Source organism: Bactrocera tryoni, unplaced genomic scaffold, assembly GCF_016617805.1.
Source record: "Bactrocera tryoni isolate S06 unplaced genomic scaffold, CSIRO_BtryS06_freeze2 scaffold_11, whole genome shotgun sequence".
Taxonomy (NCBI): domain Eukaryota; kingdom Metazoa; phylum Arthropoda; class Insecta; order Diptera; family Tephritidae; genus Bactrocera; species Bactrocera tryoni.
The window spans coordinates 9,263,522-9,276,504 of record NW_024395824.1 but is presented as its reverse complement, the minus strand read 5'-3'; the positions used below and the strand labels follow the sequence as shown (position 1 = coordinate 9,276,504).

Here is a 12,983-nt window from a genome sequence, read left to right as displayed (position 1 = left end):
AATTTTTACAATTAAACAAAGTTGCAAAAATTGAAACAATGTAACAGATAAATACTACTTTTAACACAAATAAAAAAGTTTGAAAGTCAGATCTAATATATGTACAATACTTAGATTTGGTATGACCAAATTTATAAAATTAATAACAATGTTTGTTTGCTTTGCCTACTTTTCTAGTACCGTATTATTCCCCTCAAAAGAATATTGGAATTTCATATACTATAATAATGTGCCTTGTTAGAGGACAACTATACTTGCGGTAACTGCTTATGAAGTTCGGCAAGATACCAAGAGACAATCATTTAAATAATTTCTGTTTTAAATTGTGTAAGTATTATTATTAAATAGAACAGTTGTTCAGTGTCTGTTTTTTATAACTTGAACAAGGTATACCTAGTTTGTCACGAAACAAACTTGTAGTTTTGGAAAGAGCAGGCGAAAAAAGACCTAGCGTCCCGTAGAATCTCCAGTTACGTATTAATTCGACAGATCTGGCTACTAGGAAAAATGTCACAAAAAACGCTAGGCTCACGCTGGAATAAATTGGGCATCACATTATCCCTGCTAAAACTTTGTTCACTATCAATAAAGCGTTTGCTAATAACGCTCAAGAACGGCTGCACCAATCTTGATGAAGTTTTCAGAGGTTGTTCGCTGTGGATCGGAAAAAGCTTAGAACTAAAAACAAAACCGTATCCTTTTCGTGAGGAAAATTCGGAAAATTGGACAATTTCAAAAAGTAACTTTTTTTCATACAAACATTTTTTTTAAATTTTTTTTTGTTTTGCTGTTCAATTATTTCAAATTTGTGGTTTGCTTTCTTTATTCCGGCTATTGAATAGAAAAATGTATGTGTATTTCACACAAAGTGATCAATTACAGATTGAAATTTGTTACGATGCCACGAAGAGGTCGCGCTTATATCGGTCGGCGTTCTTTTTGGCATCAACGTATGGCAGCCCAAGGCACATGACCGAGTACTCCCAGGATGCGATGACATACGTGTAGAATTATGGATCGCGGTCAATCAGCAAGCGGTCGTCACGATGTCACAGCACGACTTTTCAAACAACAGCAACGATGTTTGATGGACTTAATCTTCAAGCAACGTATGTATATACTATACTTGTATGACGCTGTTAGATGTTGGATGTACTCTGATGAGCAGCAAAAAAGAGGTTTGCCGCACATTCTTTTTTGGATGGTGGATGGTGGTGAAACCAGATCAAATTGATGAAATCATCTCTGCGGAAATCCCTGAAGCAGAGAAAGATCCAGTACCAGAAAACCAATATGGTTCATGGACCTTGCGGACACCACAATCCCACTTTGGTTTGAATGTCTGACAATGAATGCACGAAACAATATCCACGTGCTTTTCTTTCAGAAACACAAACTAGAAATGATGGATATCCAATGTATCAGCGTCGCTCACCAGACAATAATGGCAGAACATTCAGCATTCAATTTAGAAGAGTGAATATCGAAGTTGACAAAACTAGGATCGTACTATACTCACCACTATTGTCTAATTCACATTCAAAACTTATATCAATGTTGAATATTGTAGTTTGGTGAAATCGATATAATACGTTTGTAAGTACATCACCAAAGGACGCAACATGGCGGTTATTGGTCTTGAACGAGATGAGATCAGCAATTATCAAATGGGTCGATACGTGAACTGCAATAAAAGGCATTGTAGGATATTTAATTTTGCAATTCATGAACGTTTTCCGACTGTTGTGCGTCTCGCAGTTCATTTGGAGAATGGACAAAGAGTGTATTTCAACCCAGAGAATACAATACAGCCAGTGGAAATATCGCTAGCAACAAATTTTTTTTTCTCAATTTTTGTCAGTGATCCTATTCGGAAATGCCTTGATATCATACATGGAATGCATCGTCGAAGAAATAGTCCAGGTATGTTCTCAACTAGTGCATTAGGTCGAATTTGCACAATCCACCCGAAAAACGAGGATTGATTCTACTTTGAGTTGTTATTAATTAATGTACGCGGTTTAACAACATTTGAGTCATTGCGTACTATGAATGGTACGGTGTGTGCAACTTTTTGAGAAGGAAGCCAGCAATTACAATTGCTGGAACATGATAATCACTGGAATCAAACGATGGACGATGCGATAGCTACTTCGAATACAAGTGAAGTTCGCACACTTTGCACGCGCTGCCAAAAATACCAATGTTGTTGACTTGAACTGGAAGATTCAAAGTCAAATGACGGGAGACTTGCGCTTATACAAATCGATCGATGGTGTTGACAATGAAGACGACGCCGTGAATTATTGGTGGTATTGGTATGCCACCACATCATTTGCTTCTCAAAGTTGGATCTGTCGTTCTTATGTTTCGCAATCTTCATGCGCCGAAACTGTGAAATGGAATCCGACTGATTGTGACGCAGCTATCAAATACAAGGGCCAGATTGCTTGATTTTACGAATTCCTTTGAGTTCCAACGTTTTTCAGTTCAAACCTATTCAGTTTCCAGAGAAAATTGCATTTGAGATGACAATCAACAGAAGAGAGGGATAGTCGATAGAAGTGTGTGGCATAAATCTGGAAATTCCATGTTTTTCACATGACTATATGTGGCGTGTTCACGAGATGGAAACCCATCTTCTCTGCACATTTACGCACCGGAATAGAAAAAAAATATATTGATATATAATGCAATATAAATTTAACTTTCTTTTCATTTCATAACACATAATTATCACCCACATACCAAGTTTCATATCTAAATTTTTCCTTAAGTTACAGCTTGAACGGACGAACGGGTAGACAGATAGTCATCCAGATTTCAACTTTTCTCGTCATCGTGATCATTTATACATAGTATAAAACCCTATATCTATATCGCTTATTTTTAGGTGATACGTACATCCGTATTATGTTCTTGCTATAGAAGTATGGTTGCAAAAGCATACAAATTATTCAATAAAGAATGTTGTTTATTTACATATTTATAAACCCCAGCTTTTTTCCAATCTTTGGAAAAATAAAACTTTGTTTACATGTTTTGCCTGCAGTTTATTTCGCTGTTAATTTAAGTACTTGTACGCTATGTGAACAGTTGTAATTGCTATTTAAAATCTTTCCAAATATACAAAGGATTTTCATTTAACCGACCAGCTTATGTTTTTAAGTAGACTAATAGCTTATCGGAAACCATTTCCTCGCTTCTATTGGATTTCCAATTTTTGTGCACTAATTTGTGGTGGTCACTCCAAAAACTGAAATCTTCTAAAGTCCCCTCCAATTTATCTGAATCGGATTCGATATGGTATTCGCTAAGGCTAATATTTATAGGACCCTTAATTTTTGGATGGCATTTGCGCAGGCTAGCGGATCGTGGAAATGGATTTTTTTGAAACGTGGGTCCAATAACGTGAAAATAGCTAAAACGGAAACATTTTCATTAACACCCATTCGCTACCTGTTTGATGGGCCTAATAATAAATTGCAAGCAGTAATTAATTGTCTCTCTACCACAAGACGATGCATTCAAATACTCTTTGGAAAACGTTATAAATAGTGCAAGCACATTATAATCCCAAGTTGATGCATCGAAAAAAATACATCGTCCCAAACATCCTGTTCCTTCGATGCATCGGGTAGCAAACATTGATGTTTTCGATGTACCGATGTCTTTTTTGCATCCCTACGTGTTGATCATCAATTGACGTTGATGGCCGTCTTGGACGAGCTTGTCGTCAACGCGTTTAAGACCCTCTTTAAGTAATTTGTACCAATCAAAAACACTTGCTCAAAAAATTATCACCACCACCACCAGAAATTTGATTCCGCACACAAAATTTATTGAAAGTTCTTTGCAGAATGAATTTACTCATCGTAATAATAGCCGAATGTACTTTATGTACTTCAGAAGGATAAGCGTATAATAAAAATTAATGATTATTTTGATGTGACATTTGTCACAGATGAATGGGTTTTCGGACGATATTTAAATATCCATATCATAATATGCCATACATCAAATATTACTTCGCTGATTGATTCAGAAAAATCATAATGTTTGTAAACTTAAGAGGAGCTTGTTCTCTATGGTTTCAGAAAATTAAATCACTTTATGTTAAATAAAACATTTCAAATTAATTTAAATTAGATTTCGACGTATTGGCTGATATATGTCTATCAACCGGCGGTTAAGAAAATATTTGGAATTTTGGAACAAGACGTGCTCGTACGTGAGTTTTTATCAAATTATGCTTATAAGACATCATGAAATTGCCATAAATCAAACTTAATAAAATTATTTTGTGAGATATCATTATCTATCTAAATAAAATGGGCTGCACCACGTCAATTATTTAGTTTCTAAAATGTTTCGCATGACAACTTATAAATCCCATATACTTAATTATATTTTTCTGACATATTTGTTCAGTGAGTTAATGCTCTTTAGATTAAGTTAGGTTATACCTATAGTTGCCATGCCATACATAGACCTACTAGCCTTTAGTAATTCCAGATGGAGGTTCAGTTTAATTCGAGCTGGAGTATTTGTCATACAGGATGTCTCGGCTTTTTGCGAACTTTAAGAGAAACCTCATATCTAATTTTGATACTCCATTTATTATAGCTATGAAGTTCCTAGATACCTAAGGTTCCTAGATACCTAAGGCCTATTTCCTTGCACTGTTTTCACGTATCCTCGTTACGAATGTCCATCCGGCTCGCATGTAACTTTCATTAGGCCAACAACTGTCCTGCAGTCTTTTCGAGACATATGATGTGATCGAGACCTTGGTGATCCTGTATGTTTGTCAGCCCTTTCGGAATTGCTCTTCAAATGGTTTCAAATAATGGCGAGGCATAAGGTGACCAATACTTCTTCCAAGGTGTAATAAGTCATCGTAACAAGTCAACGCTGGTACAGACGGACGCATAGACAGAAAGTCACTCGAGATTCAACTCTCTCGTCATCCTGACCATTTAGAAACCGACAAAAATGAGGATGAGAAATTGATATAAATAAACTAATACACATTTATTATTAAAAATAAAAATACTTAACTATTGTTCTACCTTTGAGACAAATAAAAAACTGCTTTCAATAAAAGGAAAAAGTACAAAAACTAGACGCACAGACTATGAATAGTGCCTGACGTTCCATGTCAGAAAATGTTCGTACGTAGGTTGTCCTTTATATTTCGGGATTCGAGAACAAAAACAAAATTTAATCATCATAAATCGCTTTATAGTTTTTCAAAATAATCTCCGTTAAGAGGTATACACTTTTGCAACTTTTGGTACTCTAATTGCGGTATCTCCAAAACATGCCTTTTGAACGCATCAACTGTCTCTCCAGCTGTCGAAAAACGTTGACGTCTTAGTTTATTTTTTATGAACGGGAATTAAAAGAAATTATTCGGTGCTAAATCATGAGTCATATAGCCTCCATATTGTCTTTATGGAGGATGACTCATCAAATCGATGTTTTGAGTGGTCAAAAATGCAATTGTTTCAGGCGATGTGTAAGAGCTTTCAATGTCATCTTCGAAGATTGGCTTTTCTGATTTTTTGAAAGACAACTGGCAAACAGATAGTTATGTATCACTCAGAATTCACTGTTCCACGTTCTTATAGTGGTATGGTTGCGATATATCCAGTTGTTCCAAACAACAGGCATCGAAGTCTTTGTGCGCGAGCATCTTTTTCATATGCACCTAGCATACCAATAAAAATGTCAAACTTTATGATAAATTTGTGAGTTTCCACATTGCAACAATAGCATTGTAAAATATAAAGACATTTAGTTATCTGTGACACCCATTAAACTATACTATAAGAGCGACCGAGTTACGATGGATGGCGTTAAAAAGACAAGATTTCGTATAAAAAACTTTGCAGATAGTTTTGTGATGGCTGGACTCAGTATTGCTTGAGTCTAAGATAAACACTAGTCAAGGGAAAATATTTATTACATAAAGGAGAAAAAACTAAGCCATGTAACGGGTAATCACGCGCAAATTTGGTTTCAACGATTCCATTCCGGTAGTTTTGACATTTGGCAGAAAACCACATCGATAGTGGCTCGCCAAAAGCTGACGGAACTTGGTTGAGAGGTTTTTAAGTATCCACCTTAAAGACAGGATCTGGCTCCAAGCGATTACCACCCATTGTTGTCCATGGAAAATTTATTTTACTGGTGAAAAATTCGCCTCAAGAGAAGCTTGTGGAAACCAACTGTCTCAGTTTTTGGCCAATAGCAATGAGGATTTATATGACTATGAAATTATGTTTACAATGGCAAAAAGTTATTGAACAAAACGATATATAATTCACATTTTTCTATGCTAAAAGAACCTTCAATTTAATGTAAAAATAAAGGATTTTTTACTAGACATAATAAATCGCATGGGTTGAAAACATAGCTCGCTTCGTAAAACTTTTAAGAAATAAAATGCACTACAAAATGGTCTCTTATGATTTTTTCGTAAACCCAGCTCATTTTTATGCTCTTGCAATCTGTTGCTATAGAGTATTACAGTTTTGTTCACTTAACGGTTGTTCGTATCTCCTAAAACTAGACGAGATAGATATAGGTTTATAAATGATCAGGATGTCGAGAAAAGTTGAAATCCGGTTGACTATCTGTGTATCCGTCTCTCCGTCCGTCCGTGCAAGCTGTACCTTGAGTATACTTGAGATATCTCGATGAAACTAGGTATGTTGCTTCCTCAGTACGAAAAAAAATTCAAGTTCGTAGATGAGCGCAATCGGACCACTGCCACTCCCACAAATCGCCATTAATCGCAAATACAAAAAGTGCCATAACTAACTTCTTCTTAATTAGCGTTGACACCGCTTACGCGATTATAGCCGAGTTAACAATAGCGCGCCAGTCGTTTCTTCTTTTCGCTACGTGGCACCAATTGGATATTCCAAACGAAGCCAGGTCCTTCTCCACTTGATACTTCCAACGGAGTGGAGGTCTTCCTCTTCCTCTGCTTCCCCCGGGGGGTACTGTGTCGAATACTTTCAGAGCTGGAGTGTTCTCGTCCATCCAGACAACATGACCCAGCCAGCGTAGCCGCTCTCTTTTAATTCGCTGAACTATGTCAATGATAACAATATCATCGGCATACGCCAGCCGCTGTACACTCTTATAGAAGATTGTTCCTGCTCGATTAAGTTCTGCAGATCGAACTATTTTCTCCAGCAGCAGATTGAAGAAGACGCACGATAGGGAGTCGCCTTGTCTGAAACCTCGTTTGGTATCGAACGGCTCGGAGAGGTCCTTCCCGATCCTGACGGAGCTTTTCGTGTTGCTCAACGTCAGCTTACACAGCCGTATAAGTTTCACGGGGATACCAAATTCAGACATCGCGGCATATAGGCAGCTCCTTTTCGTGCTGTCGAAAGCAGCTTTGAAATCGACGAAGAGGTGGTGTGTGTCGATTCTCCTTTTACGGGTATTTTCCACGATTAGGCGCATGGTGAATATCTGGTCGGTTGTGGATTTGTCAGGTCTAAATCCAAATTGATAAGGTCCAATCAGTTTGTTGACGGTTGGCCTTAATCTTTCACACAATACGCTCGATAGAAACTTATACGCGATGTTGAGGAGGCTTATCCCACGGTAGGTGGCGCAGATTGTGGGGTCTCCCTTTTTGTGCATTGAACAGAGCACACTTAAATTCCAATCGTTGGGCATGCTTTCGTCCAACCATATTTTACAAAGAAGCTGATGCATGCTCCATATCAGTTCTTCGCCGCCGTGTTTGAATAGATCAGCTGGTAATTCATCGGCCGCTTTGTTGTTCTTCAGGCGGGTAATTGCTATTCGAACTTCTTCATGGTCGGACAATGGAATGTCTGCTACATCGTCATCTCCTGGCGTTGTACTTTCACTGCCATTCAGCAGGCTGGAGAAGTGTTTTCTCCATAATTTAAGTATGCTCTGGGCATCGGTCACTAGATCACCATTGGGGGTTCTACAAGAGTATGCCCCGGTCTTGAAACCTTCTGTACCGCATCTTCCTTCCTTCCTTCCTGCCACCGCATTTTTTCGTAGAATTTTCGAGCATTCCCCCTGTCGGCCAGCATATCAAACTCTTCGTACTCACGCATTTCCGCCTCTTTCTTTTTCTGTCTGCAGATGCGTCTCGCCTCCCCAGAGTAGAAAATCGTTCGGCTGTCTGTTGTGATTGCAGCTACTCGACGTCAAAGCTTCCTTGTGTTTGTTGACGTGCGCTTTTTGCTGCACAGAGGCGGGTGCGAATCTTGGCTGCAACATGATAGTGGTCCGAGTCAATGTTAGGCCCTCGGAGCGAATACACGTCTAGAACACTGGAGACGTGTCTTCCGTCTATCACAACATGATCGATCTGGTTGGTGGCTTTTCGATCCGGAGACAGCCAGGTAGCCTGATGTATTTTCTTGTGCTGGAATCAAGTACCACAGATAACCATATTTGGGGCCCCGGCAAAGTCGATCAGCCTCAACCCATTTGGGGATGTTTCGTCGTGAAGGCTGAATTTACCGACCGTAGTGCCAAAGATACCCTCTTTGCCCACCCTGGCGTTAAAGCCGCCAAGCACGATTTTGACATCGTGGCGGGGGCAGCTCTCATAAGTGCACTTCAAACACTCATAGAAGGCATCTTTGGTCACCTCGTCCTTCTCTGGCTAGACATTCATTCAACACCAAACTTGCGCTCCTTTATATGGCCACTATCGTAAATGCCACAAGAACCTACTCGTCTCTGTCCTTGTCCCGTCCATCGCATTTCTTGGACCGCGATGATGTCAGCCTTTATTTTCACGAGGACATCAGCCAGCTGGGCAGCGGCATCTTCCCAATTAAGGGACCGGACATTCCAGGTGCATGCCCTAATATCGTAGTCCTTATTTCGTTTGCCATGGTCGTCATCAAAAGGGGGGTTTCTCTTCCGAGGCTGTTGGTAATTTTTCATTGGTATGATTTTTTACGTGGCGGGTCCCAAGCCCAGCGCACAACCCTGCGGAGGGGATGTTTTGTCTTCTCACTTTAGCTCGCCTTCAAACAGATGTTTTAGGCTACCCATAGGATACTTGGTCAAGGACCGGAAGTCGTGAGCTGCTTGAGTCATATGTAAAAGAATCGTTTCTGGTCACTCCCATGTGAATGTCGATCAAAGAACTTTCCTCACTTGCGTGAACTTCTACACATGACTCCATCCTCCATAACTAACACCTTATAGTATTTCCCTGACATTGATTTTTGCAAGTTGCTAGAGTATAAAATGTTTGGTTGCAACCGAACTTAGCCCTTCCTTACTTGTTCTTTTATAAATTTTGTAACTCGAACTAAAAAAATCATTATAATTTGCAAAGCTAATGGTATTAAGGAATTTTTATGCTCTGAAAAAATTGTCTCTTATTCTTTTATTTTTATTTTGTTTTTTAATATATATTTTTTTCATTTTCAATTTCCTGAAAAACAATAAGAAATAAACAGAGACCATTTTTGTACAGCAGATGAAACTTGAAATGTTTTTTATTCAGTTTTATAATTCATAAGTACTAATAAGAATTTCTTAAACTAATCACACATCAATATCTTTTATGAGGTACGGTTTACGAAAAATTTTTAGAGACCATTTTGTAGAGCACTTAATTTCCTACCAATTATATGAAACGCGATATTTTTTCAAGTTATTCAAAGCGAGGTATGATACTCATATTTGTACAGATTTTCTTAGAAGTGTCTAAGAACCTATTTTGCAGAGTACCGAGCAAACAAAAATATTCGTTTTTTTCCGTTTTTTTTTATATATAAAATGCAATATATTTGCAATGTCATGTCAAAAGCAGAAATGCAGACAAAAAATCCAAAGAAATGCTCCTATTGTTGTTGATGTTTAAACTTACATTTTTTACCGTTTTAGGTTAACATAAGTCAACGTGAATATGTTACAAAGTATAGGGAATATTTACGGCGGGTGCACGATCGCAAGCGACGAGAGCTAGCTCAATCAACATATGCTATTGGAAACAAAGCTGAGCAGGAATTAGAAAGCGCCCCTTTACGTATAGTCAGCATCGCTCCGAATGTCACGAAGTACGAGACTTATTTGCGTCGAAAACGGAACACTCAAACTTTTTTGGATAACTTTCCCCATCCAAAAGATGAGGTAACCAATGCTGAAACAGTATCTAATAATTTCGTATTACCACGACAGCAGCGGAACAATAACCGAAAGTTTCGGCAAAAACAAACTACTATGATTTTACATTTTGCTCTGGAGACAAACGCTGCTCAATTGCAACCCGGCGATGTCGAAGAGGCCAACATTCGGCTTATGATAATACACAGCTCGGCTTTAGCAGTCAAGCCCAATAAAAAAAAGCAGAAATCTAAAAATCGATCATGTGGCAACAGCGTAGAAAAAAGTGGTAAAGACCATGCTAACGCCACGGCGGCCAATGATAAACAGAAACATAGATTAAATTTGAAGGTATTTCAACGTTTGGGAAATGGTAAACGGGTGTGTCTCGATAGCTCTAAACTGACCATCGAGATAGATCAAAGCCGCAAATATGATACTCATAGCCAATGGGTGCAGTTTGATGTGACAAAAGCTGTAGAGACATGGTTACGCGAGGAGCGGTCTAATCTGGGTCTGGAAGTGCAGTGTGATAATTGCCAACGTGTTGGTGCTCGTATATTAAACGACATTTCGTCACCAACTAATGTAGACGATGCGGACGCCGATGGTGCACAACTAATGCCAATTTTGAACATAATTGGTCATCTTGGCGTGTCATACAAGGAAATCAGATCCAACAAACATTCCAATTCCGTTGAGAAGCGACATCACTATCATAACGTGGCCACATTTTCAAATGGTCAACAAGGTCTCAGCGGTGCTATTGACAAACTTTCTTGTCATAAATTCAATCAACGTTGCTGTCGGCACACAATGGAAGTAATATTCAAGGAAATCAAAGGTTTTGAATTTATTATTCAGCCAAAGGTATTCGATGCTGGATATTGTCATGGCCGTTGTCCACCACGATATAATCCGGCTCACCATCACGCCATGTTGCAGAGTTTAATATGGAAGCAAAATCGTGAACGCGTACCTCGCCCCTGTTGTGCGCCTTCTAAACTAGTCGAACTAGAAGTATTGCATGTGGACGAGAAAGACAGTGAAAAACTGAAGATCTCCACGTGGACAGACATGCGAGTGGTCGAATGTGCTTGCTCATGAATGTCACAGACACTACAGCGATCCCGTTTCTGCTATTTCTCCAGCAATAACTGTCTATTGGCCGGTAAGACAATAATTGTGTGATAGCGAGATGAGTTCTATAGTATTTAATATTGCTTATTTATTTATACAATACATATACACATACATATAAGCGGACACAAGTCTACCTAACATGAACGTTAAATATATTTATTCATGTGAAATCAAATATATATTTATATAATTAATTTTTTATACAAAAGTTGTTTTTACATTATTTAAGTTTTCGTCTTAAGGTAACATGTATTTCGTTGATTTAGTTTGCAAACGCGCATAGTCTTACTATTTCCATTTTAATCAAAATTGAGAATTGTATTCGTACGCAGATATCACAACTAAAAACAGATCATTACCAAAAATTTTGGCGGAATGCCGTTCTTACATGTTGTTGTGAATAGGTATCCTAATGTGATAAGTAAATAAATAAATAATATATAATTTAAATGATTTTAACAAGTAATTTAAGTTTGAACAAAAGCCAATACCGATGAGCTTACGTTTTGCTTCATTTTCACAAATTTATTTTTCGCCTAAAAAATTAAAATAAATGGTTTAAGCACGATTGGATACTAAGCTAACGATATTTTAATGTACATACATACATGTATAGTCATGACCGTTGTTAAGTCAAACAAACAAACTGAAATTCCAGTGCGTTGGATGTATGATTGGAAAAATAAAATATGTAGTTTTACAGACATATACATAAGTAATTCTTGATTTGATGCCCCAAACGACACATGCAGTTTTTCTCAGGGTGAAACTAATAAATGTCAGATATATTTCTAACCCATATTTTGTATTTGTCGGAAATATAATTGTTTATACAACGACAAACTCTAATAATAATAAAATAAAATTATAACATTTTCCGTAAAGTTTTTCATTTGTTATATAAACTGGCATATTGAAAGTTAGAAAGATAATTAATATATTTACTCCTGATTGTAATTAGTTATTTCCATTTCTAAAAAAAAACGACTGGAATATACTGGTATCAATGGTAAGTTATACTATTAAATATTAAGGACTGAGCGCCGACGTACAAATTTCGTGGGAGTTAAGTAGAGGTAAAGTCCTCGTATATAATAACGACTGGCCTTAATCAAAAGTGTTCAAAAGCATTATAATGTATGAATACTGAAACAAAAGAGTACAAGAAGAAATCCCATTTGTCGAAATATTTTTGGAATGAAGTTCCTTACGGCAGGCTTGGAGAAGATAGGGATTTTCCTGCGGGACCTAACTAAAAAAAAGTGATAGCAAAACCGTAAGAAAAAACCCGTAAGAAATTACCCGTAAGAAATAACCCGTAAGAAAAGGACTGTAAGATCGCTAGTTATAGCCTACCTTTAGGTTTTGCAAAATAATTAGGCATGAAAATCTGTAACATTATTGGGTATGCAAATTAGTTTTGAGTGAAGTGCGGAACACATAGAGCGCGACAGACTGCAAACTACATCTGTCAAATATTAAAATACAGACGTTCTTATGGACACTGTTATTTTGACAGCTGCACGACTACACGACTAAAAAAAAAGTTGGCACAAGTGGAATTAGAGGGACGTCATACATATATAATGAAGAATACAATAAAAATTTTGGAATTACATATGAACAAAGTCTTACTATTTATTGCCCATAGTTTTAAGTAGATGTTAATTTATTATTATTTACTACGAACTATTTCTTAAATT

The 12,983-nt window shown here is 37.5% G+C and overlaps 1 protein-coding gene across 3 annotated transcripts in view; it reads left to right on the top strand.

The window, feature by feature from the left end:
* LOC120779606 (bone morphogenetic protein 4) overlaps positions 1 to 12,132 on the top strand; it is a 31,581-nt gene extending 19,449 nt beyond the window's left edge. For 2 of the 3 annotated variants that reach the window (XM_040111953.1, XM_040111954.1), the window contains exon 2: positions 9,919 to 12,132. In XM_040111953.1, coding sequence (XP_039967887.1) covers positions 10,255 to 11,244 — 990 coding nt within the window. In that variant the 5' untranslated portion in view covers positions 9,919 to 10,254 and the 3' untranslated portion in view covers positions 11,245 to 12,132. Of the gene's footprint in view, positions 1 to 252; positions 328 to 9,918 lie in introns of those variants that run through there. The other variant, XM_040111952.1, reaches the window with a different exon arrangement.
* The last annotated feature ends 851 nt before the right edge of the window (positions 12,133 to 12,983 follow it).